The sequence below is a fragment of the Sturnira hondurensis genome, unplaced genomic scaffold (assembly GCF_014824575.4).
Source record: "Sturnira hondurensis isolate 20B ecotype Veracruz unplaced genomic scaffold, ASM1482457v3 Scaffold0022201, whole genome shotgun sequence".
Lineage (NCBI taxonomy): Eukaryota > Metazoa > Chordata > Mammalia > Chiroptera > Phyllostomidae > Sturnira > Sturnira hondurensis.
The window spans coordinates 357,774-385,051 of record NW_028094832.1 but is presented as its reverse complement, the minus strand read 5'-3'; the positions used below and the strand labels follow the sequence as shown (position 1 = coordinate 385,051).

The following is a 27,278-nucleotide window of genomic DNA, read 5'->3' as shown; positions in this document are numbered from 1 at the left end:
TGGGAATTGAACTGAGGACCCTTTGGTTCACAGGCCAGTGCTTAATCCATTGAGCCACACCAGTCAGGGTTCATCTATGTTTTGTGTCACAAAGACATACCAAGACTTTGGAAAAAATTCCAAAGGAGATTACATTGAAATGCTGTTTCTTCACTTGTTTTGTGCTAGTCTTAGTCACAGCAACCAAATGAAATAGCTTTACAGCTTACTAAAACTCAAACTTGTCCTCTCAGGAAGGAGTTTACACACTTCCACCTGTAAATCAGCAATGCAATGCGTCCACATGAGGAGACAGGCCCAGGAGACAAACGCAGCTCTAAAATAAAACTTGTCAAGTCACAAGAAAAAATATTGAAAACAAACACCAAAAATAATAAAGTAAAATGAAGTAAAAACCATTGCCAAAAGAAAGAAAGACCAAGAGGGAAATCCAATTTATCTAGAGAGAGTGATTGCCCCTCTTCTGGCCTGAGATCCCCAAAGAACAAGGTAGTTTGGGTGGGGGGAGAGGCGAGGGACAGGTCTGTCTGAAGCCATGCTAAGAACCCGGTTTAAAAGGGTGCACGGGTTCACAGACGGACACAGCATCACCGTAGCTCCAATGGCAGCAATGACCATGAATCAGAGGGCCAGGAGTGGATCCTCCTGGGGTACACCCTGGGCTATACCAACAGTGCAGCCCAGCTACACACCAAGAAGAGCTTCCCCTGTTCTTGCCAGTCTGCAGGAAGCTCACAGGAGTTGGAGCTGGTTTTCCACTGGGAGATGCCTCACAGTCTCTGCCACAGCCCAGCCACCAAGTTCCTTCATGAACAAACCAGCCGAGACCTGCAGAGCTGGACTCCTAACCCAGAACCAACGGGCGGATGCTACTCAGAGACTCCTGAGGACACAGGGTCCATGCTCTGGCAATATCATGTGCAATGGTAATTTCATGTCCATTGCATATGGGTGAATCACTTCTCCCCCAAACTCAAAGCAGCACCTGCCAGAAAAAACAGTAACAGTGCAAGGTGTCAGTAAGCCTCCATGACTGAGACACATCCCAGCTCACCTCTAACCAACCTGGAGGTTTCTGAGCAAAAGGATCTGGACTGTGAGGTGTGGTTCAAAAGCCTCTACCAGTGGAGGGCCTGTGCTGGACCCCCTATCCCTGAGTCAGACAGGGTGTCCAGCTGTGTCCATGTGTGTATGCTGTGTGCAGTAGGTGAAGGCCATGCGGCAGGACCTCAGGAGGACGTGCCCCTGACACACCTCCACAGACTAACACAGGCACATCAGAGTAGCAAGTGGCACCCACACATCGAGGAACTCTGTGCTCCCCGCGTGATGTTGTAAGGGAGACAGGTCATATGAAAACCACAAATGCCAAAGCCTCCACTGGCCAACTGACTACCAGTGTCAAACACGATTTGATGCAATGAAATTCAAGACCACTTATCAGGATCTCTCAAACTTTTGCCCATGACCCACATTACGTTCACATGGATACACCGGCATACACACATGTAACAAATGAGTTTCATGTGTACTTAGCCTGATTGTGTGGTGTATGCTCCGAGACTTCCTGCTCCACTCCATTTCTGGTGTGACCCACTACACTGATCTAGTGACCCGTCTGTGGATCCCAACTACAGCTTGACAGAAACAGCCCGGAGTCATCCAGACGAGCCCTGGGAGCCTGGTGGGACCTGCAGTCCTCTGGCAGGCAGGAGAAATCACACCCCCACAGAGGTAGCCAAGTTCCTCTGCGGGTCACAGAACTCCAGCAGCAGCCCTACGTTGTTAATGAGTCGCCAAGTGCCACCATGAGCACGGGTGATGGTGAAGAGGCTGGCTTCCCTGACCATCCTTAAAGAAAAGGCCGCTCACTGCAGGTGGGACAACCCAGGTATTAAGTGGGCAACCACAGGCCAGGTTGGGACATCACTGGCAGTGGCCTGGATTCACTCTTTAGGGGTTTTCCAGGGGCGAACCAGACTGCTGGCATCTCTGGATGAGGGCAATGAGCCTGGTGACGTCAGAGACAGCGGGGAACAGAGCCATGATGCTGTCTACTTGGTGGGGCGGGAAGATGCTGCAGAGAGCTGTGCGTGCACGCGCCCGTGAGTCCCGCTCACTGGCTGGGGCCCCTGTTGCTGACCCCAAGGGTCCCCACAAGGCGCCTTCACCCCAGCCCAACTGTGCCCAGGCTGAGCATGCTGGGAACCGAGTGGACCCATGCGGGAGGGCCCATGGGTCGGTAGGCCCCCTTTGATGGGATAGCAGGTCACTCTGTGGGTCCCGAGGGTGGTCCCCAGCCTGCACCTGGACCAGTGGGCCTGACTGGCTCTGGGGATTCAGGAGGCCGGGAGAGACTGGCTGGGACAACGAAGGCCTAGGGGCCACCCAGTCCCGGGACCCGGGCGCGAGGCCGCAGCCGGCGCCTGGCGAGGGTGCCCTGAGGATTCCCGGATCATCACTGAAGGCAAGCCGCGAGAGGCCATCCTCGAGGCCCACCACATCGGCAGGCCGCCTGGCTGGGGGCAGGCTGCGGGTGCCAGGCTCCCGAGGGCCAGGCCAGGCAGTGGCAGGGACGCCCCGGTGCTCCGTCCGGCCCCTTGGCCGCTCCTCGTTGGCACTTGCGCCCCGCCAGGTCCGAGTTTGGGCGCGAAGCTCGTCAGCTACTGCCAGCTGCGCGTGGTGTGGCCTCTCGGGGTGGTAGAACTTGCACTTGATGCCATAGGTGCATTTTTTACCTGGAAGGGGCAGGGAAGAGAGAGGGCAGTGGGTAAGACCCAAGGCAGGAAAGGCAGGAGAGGCTGTGAGGCCTGGTATGCTGAGCCCCGTGGCCTTTCTTCTCCGAGATGGTGCGGGTAAAGCTTCCAGGCCCCAGAGTTATCAGGATTCAGCAGGACAGGGTTGGGGAAAGTACACTGGGCACAGACAGATTGCACCAGGGTGCAGTGCCTGCCTCTTGCATTATGGAGCGCTGGGCGCAGTGACCCCAGTATCAGGTGGGCGAATGTTAATCTGAGAAACTCCCTTTGGCCAGGGACTAAGACCAATGTCTCGATCCAACGGCCACGGCCTCCACCCCCCCGCCCCCGAAATCTATGGATAAGGCCAAGCTTGGGGTGGAGGAAGAAGAGGGCAGTGGGTACTTATGGCATAGGACTGTGTCTCCTGTGCTGCCTCAGTTTCCCTGTGTGTCCACATCCCTGTGCTAACCATTGCTCTCTCCCTACAGACTGTCCTAACAGGTGATCCAACAATTATTATCACAACCTGGGCGCCTCTGAGAGTGAACGGGGGCAGGATGCGCAGACCTAAATGTACGTCACCTTAATTCTAACATGAAGTGACTCTACCTATCACCCACGGCTTTTTGGAATTCTATGGGCACAGAAGCCAAGGCCTGGGGACATTAGGTAACTTCCCAAAGCAAGTTCGTGAGAGCTGCCAAGAAGGCTGGCTCCTTGGAGGGCTCTGGACAAAAGCCCTCTAACGGAAAGCATTGACCTACGTCCATAAGGGGCAGGGTTGGGGGGTGGAGCTTCATGGGACACAAGGGCACCAGGGTGAAGAAACCGAGAAAGGGGAGCCGGGGGAGCACAAAGTCTCCCTGCTTCCCAGACAAGCTTCCCAAACTGCCATTAAGACACAAGGCCCTGAACAGGGCGCAGGGTGTCACCCACCATAGGGGCAGTGCTGCCAAGATGGCTCTGGGGGCTTTGGCTTCCGGCTCAGGAAGTTGCTCAGGGTGGGTCCCCGGCGGCCCAGGGGGTCATCAGGAGGCATGAACCTGGAAAACAAGCACAGGGCGGGCACTGCAAGACCAATGGGGACTGAACAGTTCCACCTGCGTGGTGAGCACCCGGCAGGGGGCTCAGCACGAGACACAGCCTCAGGCAGGCTCCCTGCCAGGGCTCTTCCTGCACCCAGGGGGTCCCGGCGCTAAAGCAGCACAACCTTCCTCTCACCGACCTCAGGACAGCAGCCCCTGGGCCTCCTCCAATACTTTCTCCCACTGAGGTTCCAGCCGGCAGGACCGAGATCATCCAGGGAGTCCTTTTCAAATGCGCGACTGGCTTCCCACCAGACCCACCTACTCAGAATCTTGAGTCGTTCGGGAATCTGCCCGTCAACGCTGTGCGATTTTCATCTTCTCAAATGGAGGCGTAATTGCTCTAGGTCGTACTCTGAAAGCCACTCTGAGCTCCCTCCCCTTGTCCTCGACAGAGAAAGTCGGAGCCCTCCGAGGGGCTACCAACAGCCCTTGTCCTCCGAGCTCCTAGAGGCTCACACCCCATTTCTGCAGCTTCGCCCCCACAGCTGTGGCACATACAGGGTAGGGGTCACTATTTACAGAGTTTGGAACACCCTCTAGGAGTCCACAGAGCTGCGAATCCCAGCCCCCCCGGGCAGGCCTACACCTCCTTTGCAAAGCTGGGGCTCTGGGTGGGTTAAGCCTCAGCTCCCAGCGGCCTGACCTCGACCATGACCTCTGACCCACCCTGCCCCTGCCTGCCCCTTCCCTCCACCCTGGCATTGGTCTAACAAGGAAGGGAGTGAATCTTCAAGGGGCTCAAAGGGGAAAACAACATTCCTGTGGAGGAAACTCCCCTGGCTGAGTGCCATCCACTTTTTATAGGAATACTTTCATTCCCCGGAGGACACTCCCAGGTCACAAACAAGCTCTGCTGCAGGGGTTGGAGATTCTAAATGGAGGGTCTGTGTTTACAAGTTTGTGTTCCCCTAGGGTCCCACCCTGCAGACCCGGTCCACCAGGCTGGCCTGGAGCTGGGTGATCCCGGGCAGCCTCTTCAGCTCAGATCCCAGCTACACAGCTGGCTTCTCAGAATTGGGCCCCGACCAAGAATCTGGGGAGCCGCCCACTGCGGTTATTAAAAGTTCCCAAAGGCCTCACCTCCTGCTCCCTCCCGGCCTTGCAGCTGCCAGCCGGGTTAAGAGGGCCCTACGGACGTGCCCAAGGAGCTCGGGTAGGCATCCTCACCCACAGGCAAGCGGGCAGGCTCTGCCTCTGGCAGCCAAGTGACCTTCTGGCAGACCCTCAGCAGAGGCCTGTGCGTCAAAAAAACCTTGGCCTGGGCCCCAGGCTGTCAGCAGGCCAGAGGCAGCCATGATCTCTCTGACCTCGGTGAGGGTTTTCTGGAACCCACAGTGACCAGACTTGCCAAGTCTTCCATGCCTAAGCCAGGGGGAGGGTGCCACCAGCCTTGTGTACGTGGAAATGACCATGGGGGCTACCACAGGGTAGCTGCCACGAGCATCCGCCTGGGGCTCAGCGGGTCCTCCACCTCTACGATTGTAGTGGCCATGGGCTAGTGGGGGCCACAGCGTCCCCTGGAGGCCTGCGTCCTGGCCTAGCCTGAGAATAACTGGGTACAATACTCTCTCGACCCCACAACCATCTCAGACATATGATTAATCCAAGTACAGTTAGTGCAGTATAAAGAACATTCAGCTCAGTGAGGCTGAGTGACTTCCCCATGACACAGAGCCAGGAAATGGCAGCGCTTCAGTTGGAGCCTCACCTCTTGCCTCCCAAGGCCCCACTCTTTCCACCACGCCAGGCTGCCTCCTGGGCTTCTGGGTCGGGGCTGGTGCAAGTGGCCTGACCCAGCTGACATGTCACCTCCTCCCTCCCCTTTCTCCCTTCCCCAGACTGCGGCCACTCCCTCATCTACAACTAGTTGCTGAGTGCCCATGGTGTGCCAAGCATGCGTGGGCCATGGCACATGAGATATGGTACCTGTCTTCACAGAGTCGGGGAGCTTGTCTCAAACCACATTCCCAAAAACCAGTGGGAGAGCCCAGAATGAGGACTAAGCCCTCATGGCCTGGAACACAAATAAGGTGGGAGTGAAGTCCCGGCTTGCTTGCCCTCTGCACCTCATCCCACCCTGTGCTAGTCTCAGACCCACACCACCCTTGCAGGGCCCTAGCCCGTGCCCTCCACCACGTTTGCAGTGGACCAGCCATTGCTTCCTCCCCAGCTTAGCTCAGTCTAGGGGCCCTCGCCCAACATCTGCTAATGCGTTTGTTCCCTGAGACTCTGGAGTAGCTGGTGAGTTCAGGATGGACCTGACGCAGGGGAACCAACCTAGGAGTTAGATGCATCAAGCAGATCCTCTAGAAAATTTCAACCAAGAGGTACTGAAACAGAGTCAGTTCCAAGATCCTGACAACCCCAACGAGGATGCTGCCTACTGCACTCTAACATCGAAAACTTAAAAAACAAAAAGGAAAACAAAAACAGCAGGGGAAAGTACAACAAAATTCAGATTTCCCCCCTAATATCTGTTCTAGATATTTGAAGTATTAGATTCTTTAAAGATAAAAACAAAAAGTGTATGGTACCCCCAAGCCCATGCTTGGCCCACCTGCTGGACATCTCTGTGCCAGGCCGGCCCAATGTGGACATGGGAGCAGAAGGGTCACGGACAGCTGGGGCAACACAGCCCTGTGGAGAAAGCTGGTCACAAAAGGGAGGAGACGCAGAGACACAGAGGCTGTGCAGCCTGGGGGAGCAGAGAGGGTGACCGCAGACCAGCTGTCCCTGTGGCTGGTCATCCTTTGCTTCCAGCACAGTGTGCCTGTGACGGCCAGCCCCATGGGGCCTCACTAGGTGAGAAGTGGTTTTCTTCCCATCACCCCCTACCCCAGCAGTGCCCCCTCGGCCACCACGTACCGGTCATTGACGAAGGAGAACATAAGCAGCCTCTGCTCAATGAACCACTTCCACTCGGGGTTCTCGCTTTGCAGGTCACGGTAGTTGTCGTTGGAGACGATGATGCCATCCCACTCGTAGGCCACCTTCACAATGTAGCGGTCATCGTAGCAGACCACGCGCTTGCCGTTCACCTTGCGAGACGGCGTGTACACAAGCACCTCCTGCCTCGCCAGCTCCTCCAGCACGTGCTGCTCTGGGGGCCACAGGGTGGGGGACAGCATGTAGCAGCTTTCCCAGAGGACTACCCACTCCTAAGGATTATTGTAAGATCACAGAGCACACTTGGCGACTCGGGGATTCCCTCTGAGCCAAATCCCGCCTCCCATGCCCTATAACTCAACACATCAGAAGAGTGGGGAGGTCTTGAGCAGAATGAGCCAGCTGCCGCAGGTCAAGAGGGCTCTTGGCTTCTCTCTGCCTCAGTCATTTAACACTGTGTCAGTGAGGTTTGGCCACAGTGACACGGCCACTGCTGTCAGCTTTGCACATAAGTCTCTGGGTATAGAAATACAAGGGTTTCTCTAGGGTGTCACTCTGGGAGTGATACGGCTGGGTGATGGGGAAAGGTGCTTTACAAGATAATGCCAGGTGGTCTTCCAAAGTGGTTACATCAGGTTACACCCAACAGCCCAACACAGCACCAAGACCACCTTGTCAACACTAGGCATTTCTCAGGTGTTTGAATTTTAGCCAACTTGGTGGGTGTCAAGTGTCTTCTTGTTGTGGTTTTATTTTGCATTTCTGTAGTTACTAACGAGATTGAGCATCTTTTCATGTTTATTGGCGAATTTATGTTTTCTCTGAAAAGCCTATTCATGCATTTTGCTCATCTTTCTATTGGTCCTTTGTCTTTGTCTTATTAATCGGAAGGCATTCTCTAACATTCTCTGTCAATTCTGGACAGTCATCCTTCATCAGGAATATGTGATGTCTAGCATCTCCAGTTTGAGGCTTGCCTTTTCATTTCACTGTTCTTGTGGTAACACTAATGAATAGAAGCTTTTGTTTTAATGTAGTCAAATTTATGAATCTTTCTCCCACACATTTGCACTTGCTGCGGCTTGTTTAAAAATTCCTTCCCTATCCCAAAATGATTTCCCCACTCTTCACCCACACTAGATTTAAATATTGCACAGCTGCTGACAGCAGCTCAGCCCATACAGAATAATCCCCACCATACAGAGTAGTCTGGGGCGACCAGTTCATGATGGAGAACTGGATGCAAGTACTCATGCCCTGCTCCTCATAATCCCATTGAAATGGCAGTAAAAAAGTACAAAGAGGGAGGGGACCCTTAATCACATTAAAAATGGGCTTGGGAGCTCCTGACTGGTGTGGCTCAGTCGGCTGGATCTCATTCCACAAAGCAAAAAGTCACCAGTTCAATTCCCAGTCAGGGCAAATGCAAAAAGTCACCAGTTCAATTCCCAAGCAAAAAGTCACCAGTCCAATTCCCAGTCAGGGTTGGGAGTTCAATCCCTATGTGGGCCATGTGCAAAAGGCAACCTATTGATGTTTCTCTTCCTCTTTCTCCCTCTTTCCCCCTCTAAAAATAAATAAAATCTTTTTTATGGGCTTGGGGACAGTGGCGAACCCAGGATTTGGACACATTTTTGGAAGACAGAAAGCAGATAGGATCGTATTGACCCCACAGTGCAAAGGGAACCGCAGACCAGAATGTGCGCAGAAGGCTGAAGAGAAGCTGAGGCCGTTTTCTCTGAAAAGCCCCAGGGCTCCAGGCGCCATGGAGAGGGAAGGGAGTCAGCAAAGCTAGGGTGGGGTTAACTGAAGGGCTACCCATGGGGCAGCTGCACCCCCCTCCTTTCCCTATGTCCGGGGAAAAGGGAAGCGGAGGTTCCCAGGTGGCCTTTGACCACCTAGAGCAGTAATTTTTGATCAATGGGCTGCAAGAATTTTTAAAACATGAGTGTGCCATGACACATTGGATGACTAGTGGGTGTCAGGTATGGCGTGTTTTAAAACACTGGTTGAAAATTGCTGTCCTAAAGCAAAAGCGTCATCAACGTGGCACTGGAAGGTGTGGTGGCTGTGGGTGCCCAGCTGCCTGCCCACCCCTGTACCAGCGGTCGGCACCGCCGTCAGGGAAAGGTCACATTCTAAGAGAGAAAGCCCATGGCAACTGCACAGATATGTATATATATAAATAGTTAATTAGCCAATCTGGTTTTTTATTCACAAGGAAAAACTGGAAACCAAAAGACCACCAGATTTTTGAGAGGAAGACACAACAGCCTGCACAAAAAAGAAAGAGCTACAAGCAGAGGTGAACAAAGGAAACTGACCAGAGAGAAAATAAATGTAATTTGTGGAACTTAAGATAATTTGTGAAAGTCTATAGACATAGTAAAGAATTATTATAGAAATAGTGAAAAGGATACTGTATCCCTAAGACAAGAATAGCATTTTATCTACAAAACAGAGAATCCAAAAGAGAAGTAGAAGTAATCGGTAACCGTTTATGGTATTAAAAACAAACATTTTTGGTAAAAAGGCTGGAAGACAAAGTCAAAGAAATCTCCCAGAATCACCAGGAGGTCAACCCTACCCTCACGGACTCGGCTGAAACAAGGCTAATGGCGCAGCATCTGACTTCTTGTTATATAGTTTTAAATAATCCCAGCTAAGAATTAAAAATAAAGAATCCCCTGGACTCTGTCTTCCCATTTTTTAAATGAAGAGACTGGACTATGGATTCAATAAATAAATATGGCATCACTAGGCCAAATGAATGTCTCTTTCAGATCCTATATCCTATGAGGGGTAGATACAGATCCAATCTTCCTGTAGTGTTAAAAGTTGTAAAACATAATTAATTTTGAAACTTAAATTCACATTAAAGGATAAAGTAATTTGCTCATTCATCTACTCAACGACGAGGTATTGAGCACCTACGCAATACCAGGTGTTACGCTAGGTGAGCACACAGAGTCCGTGCCTTCGCAGAGCTCCTAGAACAGTGAGGAAGACCGACATCAGCAAACAAATAGCCACGTGGAAAACAGACTGTAAACAACTGTCAGGAGTGCTACTGAGGAAAGGTGACTAGTACCTAGTGAGCATGGATCTGCCCCCGCATACCTCTAATGGGGGTATCAGCTCTTGGTGGTTCTTTCCTCCAGGACGGGACAAAAACTTTGATGTAGGTGTGTCCTCTTTCCCTGAACCAGTCCACAGCCAGCTGGATGCCCCGGCAAGAGAAGGCTTCTTTATTTCCATGGCTACAATGGGAAAACAAAGAATCTGTAGACACATGAAAGGGTTTCTAGAGAGCGATTTCCCCCGGGAATATCCTGAATCATGGTGTCATATCAATGGAAATCAGACAAAGCTACATTTTTTTAAATACTTAATTCTTTGCACAAAATACATCTCTTAACTGGAACCACGTAGCTTCTGATGATTTGTAGAGGGTCTTGCACTCCAGGGCGAGAGCATTCCAAGGATGAATTGACCAGATTCTCTTACTAACTGAAGCTAATAAGAATCAACATAACATGGATGTCAGTAGTCATCTGCAGAACACTCTCACACTGAGAGAGGGTTGTGACTATGCTATTGGTCTCCCCATGTCCAAGCAAGGAGGTCAATAAACTCCACCAAAGACATCGATGATGGCAGGAAGGAGGGAGGGGTGTGAGAGGAGGTTCAAGACCAGGCAGAGCCTGTGAGCCTTATTGAAGACTTTGCTTGCTCCTAAGAGGGACAAGAAGTCATAGAAGGGCTTTAAGATTGGGGGTACATGTAATACAATATGATGTGATCCAATGTATGTTTCAGAAAGTTCAATCTGGCAGCACAGAAGACAATAAGCTGGGAGGGAGCAAGAATGGAGGTGGGATACCAGTTAAGAAGCTGTTGTATTCATCAAGACAAAAATAGATGTGACTTGAGCCAAGTGTGTGTTGGTGCATAAGTGAGGTGAACTTGAGAGATATTTAGAAGGTAAAATCTCCAGAACGTGGTAATTAGATACAGACATCTGGCTTGTGCAACTGGACGGTGGACTTTTCACTGAGACAGGGAATTCTGGAGGAGGACAGGGTTTACAGGGAAAGATCCCAAGTTTGATCGCCGACAAATAATGAGTTGGAGATGAGTGTGGAAACAGTGGGTTCAAGCAGCAATTGAAGCCGCAGCATGGAAACAGTTGCGTGGAGATAGAGTGGGAGGCCTAGAGCTGGCCCTGGAGAAACTCTAGAACTCAACGGCTGGTTACAGGTAGAGGAGGACAATCTTGCAGAAAGAAAGGATGTGAACCAGAAGAGTGCTGCATTGCGTGAGCCACGGGAAGGGGGAAGGAGGCAGCCGAATGTTGCTGCAAAGGACCGATGAGGCCTGAAAACAACCCTTGGATTTAGTCAGTGGAGGTCAGTGGCATTCTGCTGGATCGACTTGAACGACTGAGAATGCAAAGCCATTTGGACTTAGCTGTGGATGAGACGCAGCCTGGCCTCAAGATGAGATCACTAGGTGCTCACTGCCTCCAGCTCGGCTGCACCTCGTCTGGACCTTGTCCTGCCCCTTCACCTTCCCCCCAGAGAGCTGCCTCGCCAGCCCGTCCTCTCCTCTTGACCAGTCCATCCCTCTCCTCCCTCAGGCCTCAGCTTCATCTCCGCTTTCTCTAAAAAGGCATCTCCCCAGCTCTAAAGCCCGTCGGATTCCCTATTATGAGTCCTCCTAGCACCAGACTCCTCCTTCCTTTCTGGTGCTCATTACACTGGAAGCTCACACTCACCAGGGGAGGAATCAGGTCTGGCCTCCCTAAGTCACGCGTTCCTCTAGTGCCCATGGACTTCCTAGTGCCTAGCACAGGGCCTGACAATTGGTACAGACTGAATAAAAATGTGTTGAATAAATAAAGGATTGAGAAGAAGCTGGTCTTATGAGCAACTGGAGGAGAAACCACCCAGGCAAAGGGAAGAGCTGGCTGGAAAACCTGACGCAGGCAAGACATGGCATGTTTCAGAACCAAAAAGGGGACAGTGTGACTGCAGCCTGTGGAGTGAGCAGAGGGGACAGTTGTAAGAGGTGAGATGGGAGAGGCAGGGTAGGTATGTGGAAAGCCAGAGGTCACCAGGACCCTCACATGCTCCCAAGAGGCCTGGCCTGCAGAAACAGCCCATGTCCGGATGAGGGTGCACTTCAGAAAGCACAGATTTCTGTGCTTTCTTTAGTCTGTGGCTTCTCCTGCTATTCCCTCAGAGGGGATTAGGGCAGGCCCAGGTTGGTAAAGAGGAAAATGGAGTGTTTGGGAACATGACCAAGCAATATTGGAAGTCAGGCTCCATGGAGACAGAATTCTAAGTTCCTTCAGCTCCAGGAGATCAGGAATGAGGCCTGGCTGCCTGCGTCTGTTGTGTCTTCCAGTTTAGAGAAAATAGCGCTTTGGCCATTGCGGCTGAGCTGTAAGGCTTATGCAAACGGTAAGAAGACATCAGTGGAGCTGTCTCTGTTGTTAAAAAATAAAGTAAAGTAAAAAGAGGAAGTGGGAAGCTAGCCCCTTCCTCCCAGCGGAAGTTGAAAAAAGGAGACGGAGGGAGAAGGAGGACGGGTCATACACAGGGTCCTCGACCCTGCATCCCCCAGGCCTGTTCCCCCAAACTGGGCCACAAGGGGAGGGGAGACGGCAGAACAGCAGGATGGATGTGAAGAGGAGGCTGAAGGCTTGAGCCTCAGCACAGCCTGGGAAGGCTGCAAGCCTCTCAGAAATCGTGGTCTCAGTGGGCACAGCGCCCCACAGCGCCACGGGCTACCTTGGAGGACAGTGGTGGACAGGTGATCAGAAAGCAACACGCCTGCTCCCTTGCACACCCGCAGACCTGGTGGGGTGCCTGAGGCTTGGTGATGGACAAAGAGGCCCATGGGAGGGACAGCCCTTTATGCCAGTATGACTTAAAAGCCACCTGGAAGCCAGGCCAGCCCTGCCACTCTGCAACAGAGCCCAGGGAGGCCCCCAGACCCCCTCTCCCAGCCAACACCAGGTCTCAAAGCCCCCAGATGCCATTTGGGAGAGGACAAGGGGAGGGGGAAGAAACACAGAGCCTGAGTCTCCCAGAATTCAGAGACGCCGAAACATCCCAAACTGGCAAATTTAAAGTTTGCCCCTCTGTACTACCTAAAAGGTGGGGAAGAGATTATATCTGTCCTAGAAAACAGGATCTATTACCTGAGCACACTGAAGCAGTAATGTGAACAACTGATGCCCCCCCACCCCCCCAATAAAAACACATGCATCTCTGGCTGCAGGGAAGTCTGTCCTCAGTCAGTTCTCAAATAAATTGTCGCTACCACGATTTCTTTCAAAAATTGCTTCTTGATTATTCTCTATTCTGTGACTACACCACTGAAAAGCCCACCTTCCTTCCCCAATACCTTTGATGGGCATGTGGTGGGGGGACAGGGAGAGAAACTGACCCCAATCCCTGTGAGGGGGCAGAGGCGAGCGGGTGTCGGTCCTGGCGACTCCGGTCAGGACCCCAGCTGGCAGTGGCCTTGGCTGGGGGCATGTAGACGGGAGGGGTTCAGAGGTTCAGGAGTTCAAGGGTTCAGGAAGAGTCACCCCCATCAGCCTTGTGCAGCAAGTACCGGCCCCGTGGCCTCTCTGACACTAGACTCCAAGATGTGGACCCTCAGCCAAGAGTCTCCAAAGGGCAGATGAGTTGCGCGAAGACCAGGGGAAGCCTGTAGCCCATGACAGCCTGCTCTTCTCTCTCTCCTGAGGACGTGTCCTCTCCTGCAGCTTTGGTTCCAGGCACAGGGGAGTCTGAGCTGACCCTCCGGCCTCCTAAGTTGGTCTGAGTGCAACAGAAGGTTTTCGTTCAGGTCCGTTGTCCTGCAGGACTGAATTCCCACACACCCCACTCATAAGTCTCTGGTCTCCTTTGAGATGGGAAGATGGTCTATTCCATCCTTGCCACATTTCCTTTCTTTCTTTCTTTTTTTTTTACCAACCCCAAAACCCCATTATGGCTACCTTATTTCAGGCCACAGAAAACTATGGGCAATTGCCAGCTTGATGCCCTAAGGAGGAGTCAGCTCCTCACCATGTGGGGGTCCACCTCTAAGAGGAGCCCGTAAAGGCCCCACCCGGTCAAGCAATAACACTCGTGGCCACCCCAAGAGCCCACTCCCCCCACACAGAGAAATACCCAACCCCAAGGCAGCCCTCCACTTGTGCTTCCCCCACACACCCCAAGTCCGTCTGAGCACATCTACTTCCCGTGGCTCTGGGAGGGGCGCTTGGAGAATGGTGAACGAGATCGGGCTCACCCCTGCTTCCTGGAGCTCATCCTTAATATCCGCAGAGAGCCCTTTGTACCCAGCCACTTTGCACATGATCCTCATTTAATCATTACAACGAGCCCTTGAGAAAGTGACCTTCGTCCCATTTCACCCTTGAGGAAACTAAAGCAAAGAACGTGCCCAGCTCGCTGACCTGGCAGAGCTTGGAGCCTCATTCATGGGGCTGCAAACACTTGTCCCCCTCCCCCGAGTGGATTCCACCCATCCCTGCCCCTCCCCAGTCTCTGCCCCTGCGACCCAGGCAGCAGCTTCCTGGAAGCCTAAGTTTAGCTGCTGCTCAAAGGCCTGCTCTTGGGGAGGGAGCTCAGTGCTTATTGCTGGTTCCTGTGAACCAGTTTATCAGGCAACGGGCTGAGAGCCAGGCCCTGGGAAAAGGAAACAGGAATGGCAGGTTTAAGGGAGGGCAGTAAGGGCAAGTGGGTTGGTGCCTGAGACAAATTTTGCCTACATGACAGTCGTGTGCAGGGCAGCCACAATCAGGGTGTCGCCGTTTACAGTAACCAACCTAATTGGGACACCACTGCGTCCTCAACTAGTGCCCAAGAAGTCTCTGCAGAAGTTAGTGGCTCATGGAACAGGCCCTTCGAGGTATGACATGGAAGGGACCCCCACTGTCTGTTTCTTATTTGGGGCCAAGTTGTAAGCACTCTGCACCTGGAGTGATGGCCCTTCTCACCGAGAGATCTCCCCCTGCCCAGGTCAGAAGGAAGAGACAGGGCAGTGGGGGCTGCTGTGAGCACCCTCACCCTACATACGGAGGACTGGGTACAGACTTAGGTCGGAGGCCAAGGCCAGCATTGCTCAGAGGGAACTGGCCCCCAGCCCGAGGGGGCACACCAGCCACTGGGAGCCCACTGAGAGGGGCCAGACTGAGACCTCCCACGGTGGGCCTGCTTCTCCCTTGGAAGATTCCTCCCTCCCAAAGAAGCCAGATTCTGCTGAGGTTAGAAACATAAACAACAGCACCCCAAACAAAAAAAAAAACCTCTACCCCAAGTGAGGACACATTCAAATGAAACCCTTGCCCAGGGTAGTAAGAGGATGTGAAATTATCAGGTGGATTTCCCCCACACTGATCCTTCACATCATGCCTCTCCTAAATTTGCCTACGGAATATGCAACACTTGTGCCCCTGCCTGCTCCAAGCACAGAAATACTGGTGACAGCTGTCACGTGAGAACCAGTGTCCTTCCCAGTCACCGAGATGTGGCTTTTAATGTGTTTTCAATGAAAGCCATCTTATTTTTAAAACCTGCCAGACAGTCTTCTAAAGTCCAGATATACAATGACTCAGGCATTCGGCTCACTCTCCCTCTGTCGCGCAGACACACACATGTACACACCCTGAAGGTGTGAGGATTGTACTTGGAAGCCAGTCTCTATGATGCTACCCACTCAGAGCCACCCTGCAATGCACCCTGATGCCCTGAGGGTCCCCAGAAGGTGGGCAGCGGCAGTAGAGGCATCCTGGGTGCCAGTCCTGCAGAAGGCCCCTGGGCCCTGGTGAAGGATGGGAGGCTTAGCACATCCTGTCAGCAGCAGGCAAGTCCAAGTCCAGGGGTCACCATGGGCAGACTCTGGCCCTAGGATAAATGCCTGTGTGGGTCAGGGTCTCTCACCTGGGAGAAATCTTTCCAGGGCTGGACATGCGGAGAACCAGAGGTACACAGTGCTGCAGGAAATGCAGGACTTTGGAAACAACAGCAAGGAATCCAGAGCCCATACTTACTGCTCTGTGACCTTGGCCCAGTTACTTGCTCTCTCTGGACCTCCATCAAAGGAGAAAAATGCATTCATTTCTTTCAAGCCATGCATAAAATAATCACCTTAATACCTAGAATGTTTGAGATGAAAAACCATTTAAGATTATCAGTATTTAGTCTGACCTCATAATCACATAAACAGGGCTCAAAAAAGGCAAGTCACACCACGGTCACGTGGCTGGCAAGCTGAATGGCTAGAGCCGCCCAATAGACACTCCCCTATTGGGCAGGAGGCTATTTGCACTTCACTTCAAGTTAATTCAAAAAATGAAAATGCATCCATTCAGTCACACCAGCTACCCTGCAGGTGCTAGGGAGTCGCAAGTGGCAAGTGGCCACGATAATGAGCAGCGCAGGTACAGAACTTCCATTCACCCCAGGGAGCTCCACGGGACAGCCCCAGGTTTGGGGTCAGAACTCAGGTCTTCCCACTCTCAGCTCCCTGCTCTGCCCCACATACACTCCACTTCTTTTACAAGGCACTTGGCCAGTGACCCAGCTGCCAAGCAGTCACCCCAGGCCCACTGGGTTCAGCCACTACACACAGCCTCAGGCTGCACATTCTGAAACTCTGAGGAGAGAAGCCCATGGAAGCTTCTACACAAGACAGGATGGCTGGAGCACAGGGGTGGAGGCCAGGACCTGACAGAGCCAGTGTTGACCTTGGCCAAGCCTATCTAGTCCCTTCCTGAGCTTCTTCCTTGCTCAGCCGAGAAAGTCAAGTGTCCAAGCTCTAACATTCTCTGTGCCTCCCATAAAACGTGGCGTTATCTGTAATTTCTCATTTGACATCAGTGGTTCTTTTCATGCGGGGCGTCACAGACACTTTAAGTACCTACTGAAAGCTGTGGATCTTTTCCCCAGAGAAATACATACATGAACACACATGCCACACTTACATATCATTTCAGGACACTGCTGGCTTTGGCAATAAAAGGGACCACAAGCCAAGGAATGCAGATGGCCTCTAGAAGCTGGAAAAAGCAAGAAGTTTCCAGAGGGAACGTGGTTCTTGATTTCAGCCCATGGAGGCCTATGCTGGACTTCTGAGAACACATTACAAAGGCACGTGTCCTGGTTGACTGAGGAGACTAGCAGGCAGCAGGTGTGTGACAGATCTTTAATAATATCTGGGGGGATGACTGTCATTTGTACCTTGCACAGACTCAATTGGAAGGGATCAAACTGATCGCAATCGTGGGAGCTGTGAGAGTGGGACCGGGCGGATGCCACCGGGACACGGCGTGCTCTTGTGCAAATAGAGGATGTGGTTGCAATTTGGATTCCAAGCAGTAACACAGACTTTCATCAAAGGGAAACCCTCCACCACTGCCCTAGCACAGCAATTCCTAAAAGCCGTCTGGTCCCCAGAGAGAGAATGCTCACGCTTTCCTGCAGCACCTGAAGAAGTCTCTTCCTCCTACAGCTGTTCTACTCCTTTGATCTGGAATCTCAGCACTTCTGAAAACCCTGGCCTGGAAAGGTCTTCGGTTTCAGCCATATTGTCTTACATTTCTATCAATGCCCAGAGGGAGCCGTGCCAGATCAGACAGCAGCCAGGGCCCCTCTCACAACCTCTAGACCCTCTCTCTAGGACCTTCAAACCGACTGGATTCTTAAAAGTCCCCTATCTCCCCCAGAGATCTCGAGTAAAACAGGACCCCACAGGCTGGCTGAGAGCCTATGCTTGAAGGTTCTAGAGACCCCTGAGGACCAGCTTCTAAGCCCTGGAGAAGGAAGGGCTCATTAGACCTAACCAAGCCCAGGGAGCCCTGGCTGGCTGAGGCGGACCCCACACACACCAGGCAGGTAGGAGCAGCCCCTGAGGCTGAGCCATCTTGGGGTGAGCCATCTCAAACTTGGGTCCTGCCGTGACAAATGCTAAGTGTGACCAAGTCCCCAGGGAAAACCACCCAGCCTGTCAGCCAAAGGGGGCCCTCTTGACACCTTCAGTGCTGCTATAACACATCTTTTCTCAATTCCTACGCACAGCTCAGCTTTTGAAAAGGGAAGTGTATCTATTTGCAGCTGTGAGTGAACAATTTCCTATGTCTCTGCCCTTTGCCCCTCTGTCACTAAGCCAAGTAGTAAGAATAATGCACTTGTTTGGGCGATGCCTCCTCCTCGCCCAGTGGGGAGTGTCGGGGAGGCTGCAGAGATTCTCTCACAGCTGAACTTGGCCTCCAGGAAAGACAATGGCACGGCAGGGCACGACCTTCTGATCACCAAAACACGCAACTATTAACCACCAAGTCTGCAGCCTTGGGCCAGGAGCTCACCTCTCCAACCCAGCTGGGAAACCACACCACCACCCCTCTCACATAACCCCAGCAGAGGGCTTCCAACGAAGTTCAAGTACATTTTCCCATCTGATTCTCACACCCTCAAAAGGAAGCAGAAGTCCTATCTAGTGGCCTGTGTCTCAGAACCGGAAACTTAAGAAACACAGCTTTCCCAGAATCACACAGCTCGTCAGGGACAGAATCCAGACAAGAACCCGCTCCTCCCCAGCTATCCACTGCCTTCCCCACAAAAGGGCCTCTCTCAGGGTTAATATGGTAACAGCTACCACTTGCTGAACCCTTGCTGTGTGGCAGGTACTGTCCGAGGCACGTTGGGCAGCTCCCTTCTACGGAGGTTTTATACCCACAGCACTGATGGAAAAAGAGAGGCACAGACAGGTTAAGTGACAGACTTAAGGCCACATAGCTACTAAGAGGTGGAAGAGGGATTCAAAGCCCCAGCCACTGGCCCCAAGTTGTTTGGACCAAACAACTGAAAAGAGGGGCAGTTCTCCCATCCCTCCACTATGGAATGAAGAAAGCTACCTCATTGCCACGTTGCTGCCATCAATCACGATGGGTCTCAAGGAACTGGCTAGGTCTCCGCAGTGTTCCTCAGGGTCAGTCCCCAGCCCACGCTGGGTGGAGTCCGGGGTCCCGCAGGAGCCCCGGGGAACCAGCAAGGGCGCAGGGCTGCCGTGGTGGGCTCCGGGGCGGCTGCCCGTCTGGATCAGCTCCTGCAGCATGTCGTTGACCAGGGCGCCCTCGCCCAATTTGTCCAGCACCCTGAGCACGTCCTCCCGGTTGTAGCCCAGCTTCAGGAAAAACTCCATCTTGCTTGAGTGCTCCATGCTGTGCCAGCCAGGCCCCTGGCAAGGGTCCTGCTGTCCGCTTCCTCCTGACAGAGCCCCACCAGCATGAGCTAAAGAGAAAGAGCATCATCCATCAGTTGTTTTCTGAGCAGCCTGGCTGTCAGGTTACTGAGGGCAATCGATCTGTGCTCCCTCCACACCTTATCTGTCAGGAAATCGTGTCGAGGACGCCTGGTCCCCTTGGGGATTTTCAGTTGCTCAGTGTGGTTGGGCAGCCACAGATGCAGTCACGCTGCTTCTACTAGTGCGCTCTTTCCCAGGCCTTCACCCCACACAGCACCCCCCCCCCAACATGGCCAGAGGCATCAAGGGCCTCTGAGAAGGCCACCCAGGGCTCGGTACGCAGGCCGAAGAAATGTTTCTAAGGCTCTGTTATGGGGTGATTTGTGTCCAGCCCAATTCGTATCTTGAAACCATAACTTCCAGTGCCTGAGAATGTGACTATACTTGGAGATGGCATCTTTAAAGGGGTAATTAAGTTAAACTGAGGTCATTAAGGTGGGCCTTGATCCAACATGACTGGTGTCCTTGTAAGAAAAGGAGATTTGGACACAGGTGGGTACAGAGGGAGGACCAAGTGCAGACACAAGGAGAAGGGAGCCATCTACAAGCTAAGGAGAGAGGCCTCAGAAGAATTCGACCCTGACCACACCTCGGTCTCAGAATTCTAGCCTCCAGAACTGTGATACAATAATAATAACATAAAATATTATTATAGAATAGTATATATTATATAAAATACCATATACATATATCTCCAAGATAACCAAGTCTGCAGTGTTTTGTTATGGTGGCCCTAGTAAACTAATACAGCTCCTTAGCTGAAACAGGGAGAAGTGCCCCCTAGTAAATTCTATTCCCAGCAAATGTGCCCAAATTCAGCTCTGTGTACTGGCTCAGCTCTCCCTAGCAATTCATTTAGACCATACTGAACCACTAGAACGAAAGGTCCTAACCCAAATGTTATCCTTTCCCCCAGGCATCACTGCCTGGCCTTCGCATTTTTGGAGGAGGGCGCGGGGGGGGGGGGGGGTGTTGTGCAGGCAAGGCCTGCAGCCAGATGTTTACAAAAAGAGGATGATTAAACCAGTAGGAACACTGTGGACAGACTGGGTTCCCTTCTTACCTACTCACAAAGAGCTCCATTTTTCAAAAACTATTTTAAAAATTCAGAAATAATCACGAAAATAAATTGACTGAAAACTTGAAACAATGCAGAAATGTAAGAATAAAGGGACATACTGTCTCTCCATATACACTCCAATCCCACCCGTCCCTCCTGCTGAGTATTTGTCTCCAACCTCCCAGCATTTTTTCTATGCATTTCCTTGCATATGTAACAGATACACACATGTATTATTCAGGGGGATTGTTTTTACATAAACAGTGTCATACTGTATGCAATGTTGAGCAACTTACTTTTCTTAATAAAAATGAGTTTTGGAACTCCTTCCACACCTGTTTATCTGTGCTGCAGTCCCTGTATCTCCAGCATTTAGAACAGAGGCCTGGAACACCTGAACTTCAATGCATTTGTTGGATGGATGGATGAATGGATGGAGTTTAATCACATGAGAAATGATGAAAATTTAGATTGTCCTCCATTTTCTCTGGTTACAAACCATGGTCCATGGAACATCTGTGTCCATCAATCTTGGTCTTGACCTTCAGTTCCTAGTCTCCCACTGGAGCCCCCTGCAGTATTCCCATCTCTCCTCCAGGTTCCCAACTCGGCTTCTCATCCTCACATCGAACCTCCCCCTACAGTGCTAGCACCCAGACAGAACTGACAGGGACAGAGGCTGACAGGGGAAAAACATTTCTCAGCCAACCTCCTGGACAGAGAGGCCTCTGCTGTCCCCATTTGTCACCCCCAATTCTGCCTGAGCTCACTGACTGCTGGAACCCCCAAACGGCCCTCCACAGTCACGAGTGACCCCCTCCCTGCCAAGTCCAACAGCAGCTTCCCATTCCTTACCTTATACAACCTCTCCATTACTTTTGACACTGTGGACAACTCTCTACCTTGTTATTTTAAATCAGAAATGTTTGGAAAACCTCCTGCTTGTAACTCTCTCTTCTCCCTCAGGTTGTACAACTTGTCCCGAGTCTCTTCCTAAATCTTTCCAGTTCTTTCCTTGGCCTCTGCTCACTTGTTCAATGGTGAGGTCCTGTCCAGGCCTCTTCTCATCCCCCTCATGTCTCCCTAGCCCCTACATAAATGAGCCCACGACTGCTCTTCTGGCTCAGGTCCCTTACTAAGCACCAGGCACACAGTTATCTGTGAAATAACTGTCATACGTGTTGTTTGAATCAAATGTTATGGGGACTCAGAACACTGTAATTTACCAGACATTTGCTGAGTCTACTTCAGTGTGGTTCTCAAAGTGCGGTCCAGGGGGCACCCAGGGGCATCCAGGACCCTTTCAGGAAATTTGCAAAGTTAAAATCTGTTTCCATAATAATGCCCTTCTCTCGAAAGTGTACCATGAAGTATTCCAGAGACTACACATTGTGTGATACTCTGATAGTTTGACACAGAAGTGGCTATGAGATCCTAGCTCTCTTCTATTAGGCCAGATAGTAAAGAGATTTGCAAAAATGTACATTGGCACCAGTCTTCTTATAATTTTTTTTGTTTTGGAAAGTAGTTATTTTTCACAAAAATATGCCATTTATATTAATATAATTGGTTTATTATTTTAAAATGAATGAATATGTTTTAATTTCTTAGTTTAGTTTGTAATAATGGATACATTAGATATATAGACAGACAGATAGATAGATAGATAGATAGACAGACAGATAAATAGATGAACCCACATAAACAGAAACTCTTTGGGGTCCTTAATAGTTTTTAAGAGTGAAAGGTTGATTGAAAACTAAAAAGGCTTTTCTTAACTCCAGAGTTTTCCAGTAAGTATTTCCACATAGATGGGTCTGTGTGGGTGGCCTAAAGACATGTCACCCAGGGCCCAGGACAGAGGCCCAGTGTCCTCCCTCGCTGAGTCTGGCCCCTGTCGTACTCATTTCCTACTGCTCACCTGCCCCACCCGAGCCTCAATCTTGCCTTCTTCATCCCATGCACAGTGCCTGGCAGCCACCTCCAAAGGGCTCCCTTTTGAAATCCCATCTGGTGCCGCCCCCATTTGTAGCCAGCACTGTATTTCTAGAACAAGTCTGACCATGTCGCCTACTGCTTAGAAATACCCTCTGAGCCCGTGTCGACAGGAAAGGCACCAGTTGCTGAGCAGGCTGCTGAGCTATCCCAAAGCAGCGCAGGTCCCTGGCCACCTCACTGCCTACCACTGGCTCACCCGCTCTTTCTAGAGCCATGCTGAATCTCTCCCTGCTCCCCAAGTATTCCAGAACATTCTCACCATTGTGCTTCTGTTTATGCTTTCCTCTCTACCTGGAATGTGCTCTGGTTTGGCAAACTTCAAGATTCAGCTCAAATGCAACTCAAAGTGGTCATTGCTAACTCCACAGATAGAATGAGTTACAACTCCACCGGCCACTTTGCTCACACCTGTTATGACTCAGTGAATTGTCATTTACCTAAATATTTTTCAAGAACCTGTGAACTGCATTCTGACTTATTTGCCTCAGAATCACCAATATCTGGCACAGTGCCTAGTCTAGCTGAGGAGTTTAATAAATTTTTCTTTCATAAATGTCCAAAGCTGAAATTATCTTTTCTCCTCATATATTTTTTCTTGGGTTCTGAATCTCATTGAATGGCATCTGCCAGAGGCCCAGAGAAGAAACCTCAGTCACCTTTGACTCTTCCTTTCTCTCACTACTACATCCAATTGGCTGTTAATTCTATTCCCTGGACATTTTCTAAAACCATCCTCTCCTTTACACTCACAGCACCAGCATCCTAGTTTGTTCATTCATTCATTCATTCATTCACTCACTCACTCATTCATTCGCTCATTCATGTAACAAATACTGATCACCCAGGAGGCACACAGCACTGAGCTGCAACCCAGTTCTATAAAAACAAAATAATACAGTCATATTTCAATTCATTTACAACCTATTTGGGAAAACAGAGAAAAAAACATAAAAAATAAGCCATGAGTCATGATGATAGGCACAATAGTTCTGGTATAAACACGTGTTTTCAAAACACAGGTGAGGAGTGACTTATCATCCTTTGAGGGAGAGACCAGAAGGGCCCTCACCGACCTGGACAGCAAAGGAGGAAGTGGCCTTCCCAGTCCCAGCAGTGCCACATCCTCTCTCCAGGACTCCCGGAGGACCCCCTTACCAAAGGCTCACCCACAGCTCCAGTCAAGTTAGCGCACTGATCAAAAACCTCTGTATCTTCTCCAAAATGTCCACGTGCCTCCATCCTCTGCAGAGTGAGGGTCAACACTCGGCAGCGAGAGAGCAAGGCCCGCCACCACTGGATCAGGCTCACTTTCCAATCTCCTCCGTCACATACCTCCAGACCAGCCCCTCCTTCTTCTCTTAACTAGTGACCAGCCCCTTCTCAGAACACTGCTCCCTTGGGCTGGGGTCGGGCTGGGGTCCAGATGGGGTCCAGTCTCCACGGAGGAAGAGGTCACTCCCCTCATCCGGCTGCCCAGCCTCACATCAGGACTTGCTCACTGTCTCTGAAAGGGACACTGTGGTCTCTCGGCCCTTCCCTCTGCCTGGAGCGCCGGCCCTCCTCCCCCGCGCCCGACCCGACGGTCCGGTCTTCCCTGGAACCTTCCCAGAGTCCAACGCTCCACTCCTGTCGCGCTCCCGCCCCGCCCCGCCCCGCCCCCTGGCGCATGCGCAGGAGCCCTTATTTTGGCGGGGAAGCGTGAGAGAGAAGGGAGGAGAAAGGAAGACTGGGAGAAAGAAGGAAAAGAGAGAAGGAACTAAAGTCAGAGAGAAGGAAGGAGCAGAAAGACAGAAACTGGCAGCACGAACATAAAAGTTCATTTCACATGGTTCCTCAGTGTTTCCACGTCGCTCTCACGTCGAGACTCTTCCTCGGACTTCCCGGGGTCTCGTGGGGGCGAAGAGACCGACGAGGCTCCGAGTGGCCCCAAGTGAGGGTGACAGAGCCGGTCGGTGGCGGCGGCAACAACGGGAAGGAGATGCCGAAGACACCGTGTGGCTTTGAGTTGCGTTCAGGACGGAGGCAATGTCTCGTCATTGCAGAGGTGGAAAATCCGAAACTTGACCGGGTCAGGTGACTTCTCCCTGGTCACAAGTAGCTGCGAGGAGAGGCCGTGTCAGTGTTTGTAACTTTGCATTCGGGTGGAACGAAACCTGAACGTTTTCAAAATAAAATAAATGCAAAAAAAAACCCCTGGTGGTTTCACCTGGGGGCGGGGTGGGGAGCACGTGGCCGCGTGAGGTCCGGTCCACAGCGCTGGGCACAGGGCTCTCAGTTTCCAACAGAACTGCGTTGCTGAAGAGAATTGACTGAAAAATAATCCTCCCACTTCAGAGGCTTTTTCTCCCCTTGAGACATTGAAGTCAATTTCATTTCCTTTTCAAACTTCTTCTAAATAAGGGAGAAGCCTGGGGCCGTTCCCCAGAGCCTGCCGCGGCCCTTGGTGTGACACCCGCCCACCACCGGCCTGCGGCCCTGCCAGCGGCTTCTTTTTCCTTTCTATTGTTAAGGCCTGAAAGTATGAGCAAGTTCGTTTTAGTTTTCTTCCCGAAGTCTTGACTGGAAGTCAGACAACACCGATGATGGGTGACTCGTTGCAAATCTTCGAAGTCCCCTCACAAGCTCGCCCCACGGTCAGCATCATCCACCAAGGCGCTTTTCCAGGGTTCACCCTCCTGGACGGTGGCGGTGTGTTCGCCGTGAAGCCGGAGTTCGAGGCGACCAAACAGCGTGGAGGGAAGGCAGGGACTCAGAGGGAGGAAAGTGGGACCTCCCAGTGTGGAACGGGGGGGCGGGGGGGGGGGACCAGGCCGGATCTATTCCTTCTGGAATCAACCAGTCCAGACCAAAGGTCTGCAAACGCTGACTGCGAGAGCCCCCGCAGGAAAAGGATAAAAGGGAAACAGAAGAACGAGGGATTGAGAGAGTGAGACCTGTGGCGGGCCAGTAACTCAACATGTACACAGGATTTCGTCATTGCAAGGTGCTTCCTTATGTGTTATCTTTGGAAATCCTAACATCCCTGCGAGGTAGGAAGAGCTACCTCATCACTCCTACTGCAGGTGAGAAAACTGAGGAAAAGAGGTTTTGCTGACTTACCCCGGATCCCACAGCTGATAAATTTGAGAGACTGCTGAATCCCACCTTCTCCCAGGTCCAAGGGGCTACCAAGGGCCCCTCAGGGCCACAGTGCAGGGTGAACCCAGACATCAGCCCCAGAATGAGCCCTGGGCCCCCTCTGCCAGCTCCAGAGAAATCCACCACACACGGCTTCCAGAGTTCACCCACTGTGATCCAGAGAAAGTTCTCCTAAATAGAGTCCAGGCAGAAGTTTTGTGGTTCAGCTTAGGTCTGGAGCCCGTCAGTGGACTCAGGTGGATTTGGGGGCGGTCATAGAGAGGCAAAGACTTCAGCCCATGCCTGGGCTTTTATTTTATTTTTTAAGGGAATGAACAATTTTTTTAATTGTGGTAAAATGTACATAACGTAAAATTTACCATTTCAACTATTTTTAGGGGTGCAGTTCAGTGGCATTAAGCAATCATCAGTACCAGCCATCTCTAGAATGTCTTCATTTTCCCCAGTGAAAACTCCGTACAAATTAAACACTAATTCTCTACCCCCCCTCCCTCATCCCCTGGCAACCATCATTCTACTTTCTGTCTCTCCTGGAATCATACAGTATCTGTCCTTCTGTAACCAGCTTATTTCACTCAGCACCTTGTCTTCAAGATTCACCTTTGTTGTAGCATGTGTCAGAATTTCCTTCCATTTTAAGGTTGAATAATATTCCATTACGTGTACTGTATGTACCACATTTTGTTTGTCCATTCATCCAATGATGAATGGATACTTGGGTTGCTGCCATCTTTGGGCTTGTATGAATAACACAGCTATGAGTGTGGGTGGACTGGCCTCACCTTTTGTTTTTGCCTCAAACTTGTCCCCTGCTCTTCTGTGCCACTATGAGCTACTCCAGGTGCACACATGAGAATTTACAGCCCTGATCCATAGCCCTAGGCAACTCCAAACCAAAGTTAAAAAAAAAACCAACCCTGCCCTGGCTGGTGTAGCTCAGTGGATTGAGTGCTGGCCTGCGAACCACACGATCGCAGTTAGATTCCCAGTCAGGGCACATGCCTGGGTTGCAAGCCAGTTCCCAGCAGGGGACTCACGAGAGGCGAGCGTACATTGATGTTTCTCTCCTTCTCTCCTTCCCTTCCCCTCTAAAGATAAATAAATAAAATCTTTAAAAAAAAACCCTCCACTATATTCTACTCCCAACCTATTCACATGTTGGCACCCCTGAGCTGGCATCACTGGGCCTTGAAGAAGAGTTTATGACTTGAAAGGTATGGCTGAGGTTTCCAGTGGTAGCAGAAAACTAGCCAAAAGGGTCTTCACAGGCATCAAATGAAGATTCCTTTCACTTTGCTCATATGCCTTCACAAAGCCTACTGAGCAGCCTCTAGAAGAGACGGTGTCTGGAGCTGCTGCCCTGTGTTCCTGGTCTGCCAGGAGACTGGGCGCCCCCGCCTCAATCTCTAGCCTAGAAGATGCTTTCAGACATATGAAGACAGGCTTCAAATGTGCCTGAGATCCTATGCCTTCTGATTTCATAAAATTTTAAAACCCCTTCAAAGACTATAGCAGAATTTCTTACTTAAACCAAAGAGCTTCCTCTGATTAATCTTTTTCCCACAAAAGCCATGTTGAAATTACAGATGTTTGCTAAAATGAACAAAGATCTCACCTAAAGGAAATTCAAAGTGCTTACTATTTTTTTTTATCTGAGCACTTACAATTTAAGGCATGGGAAATCAGAGTCCCCGTCCAAGAACTGCTCTCCAAACTTCACACCCCTCCCCCACAATGTTGTCTCTCTCCACACAAGTCTGCACAGTGTTTGTGACAGACTGATGGTCAGGAGACATGCACTCACCAGCAGGGTGTGTTGCTCCAGTCGGTCCTCACAGCGGAGTGACTCCCGAGCTCCCCTCAGCTTGCCCAGCTGCCAGCAACTGCTGCACTGCCCCTCTCCGCCCAGCTGGCCAGGTGTCACTAAAGCCAGGGGAGCACCCAGCTGGGCCACATGGCCGTTAGGAGAAACTTTATGCCACAGCCCCACTTCCTGGATGCCAGAGTCACGTTCAGCTGCAAAGGTACTTTTGCTTTGGGTTG

General features: G+C 51.3%; 1 protein-coding gene across 5 annotated transcripts; it reads right to left on the bottom strand.

The window, feature by feature from the left end:
- On the bottom strand, positions 1-27,278 carry ZC3H12D (zinc finger CCCH-type containing 12D). 5 transcript variants are annotated; one of them, XM_037034766.1, is made up of 6 exons: positions 27,040-27,278; positions 18,651-19,026; positions 9,836-9,975; positions 6,695-6,929; positions 3,678-3,784; positions 1-2,738 (listed from the first exon to the last, which is right to left on the bottom strand). In XM_037034766.1, exons 2-6 carry the CDS (start codon positions 18,953-18,955, stop codon positions 1,954-1,956), a joined length of 1,572 nt encoding a protein of 523 aa, XP_036890661.1. In that variant the 5' UTR covers positions 18,956-19,026; positions 27,040-27,278; the 3' UTR covers positions 1-1,953. The 5 variants fall into 5 exon arrangements, with proteins under 5 accessions (XP_036890661.1, XP_036890659.1, XP_036890660.1 ...); XM_037034764.1 differs by lacking the exon at positions 27,040-27,278 and adding an exon at positions 23,906-24,527; XM_037034765.1 differs by lacking the exon at positions 27,040-27,278 and adding an exon at positions 23,923-24,527.

Coding starts and splice junctions, on each gene's coding strand:
- ZC3H12D (XM_037034763.1), bottom strand. CDS start 23,562: ATGAGGGGAGTGACCTCTTCCTCCGTGGAGACTGGACCCCATCTGGAC. Junction 6,930..9,835: donor AGCTGATACCCCCATTAGAG/GTATGCGGGGGC, acceptor TGTGGCCCCCAG/AGCAGCACGTGCTGGAGGAG. Junction 3,785..6,694: donor TTCTCCTTCGTCAATGACCG/GTACGTGGTGGC, acceptor CTTGTTTTCCAG/GTTCATGCCTCCTGATGACC.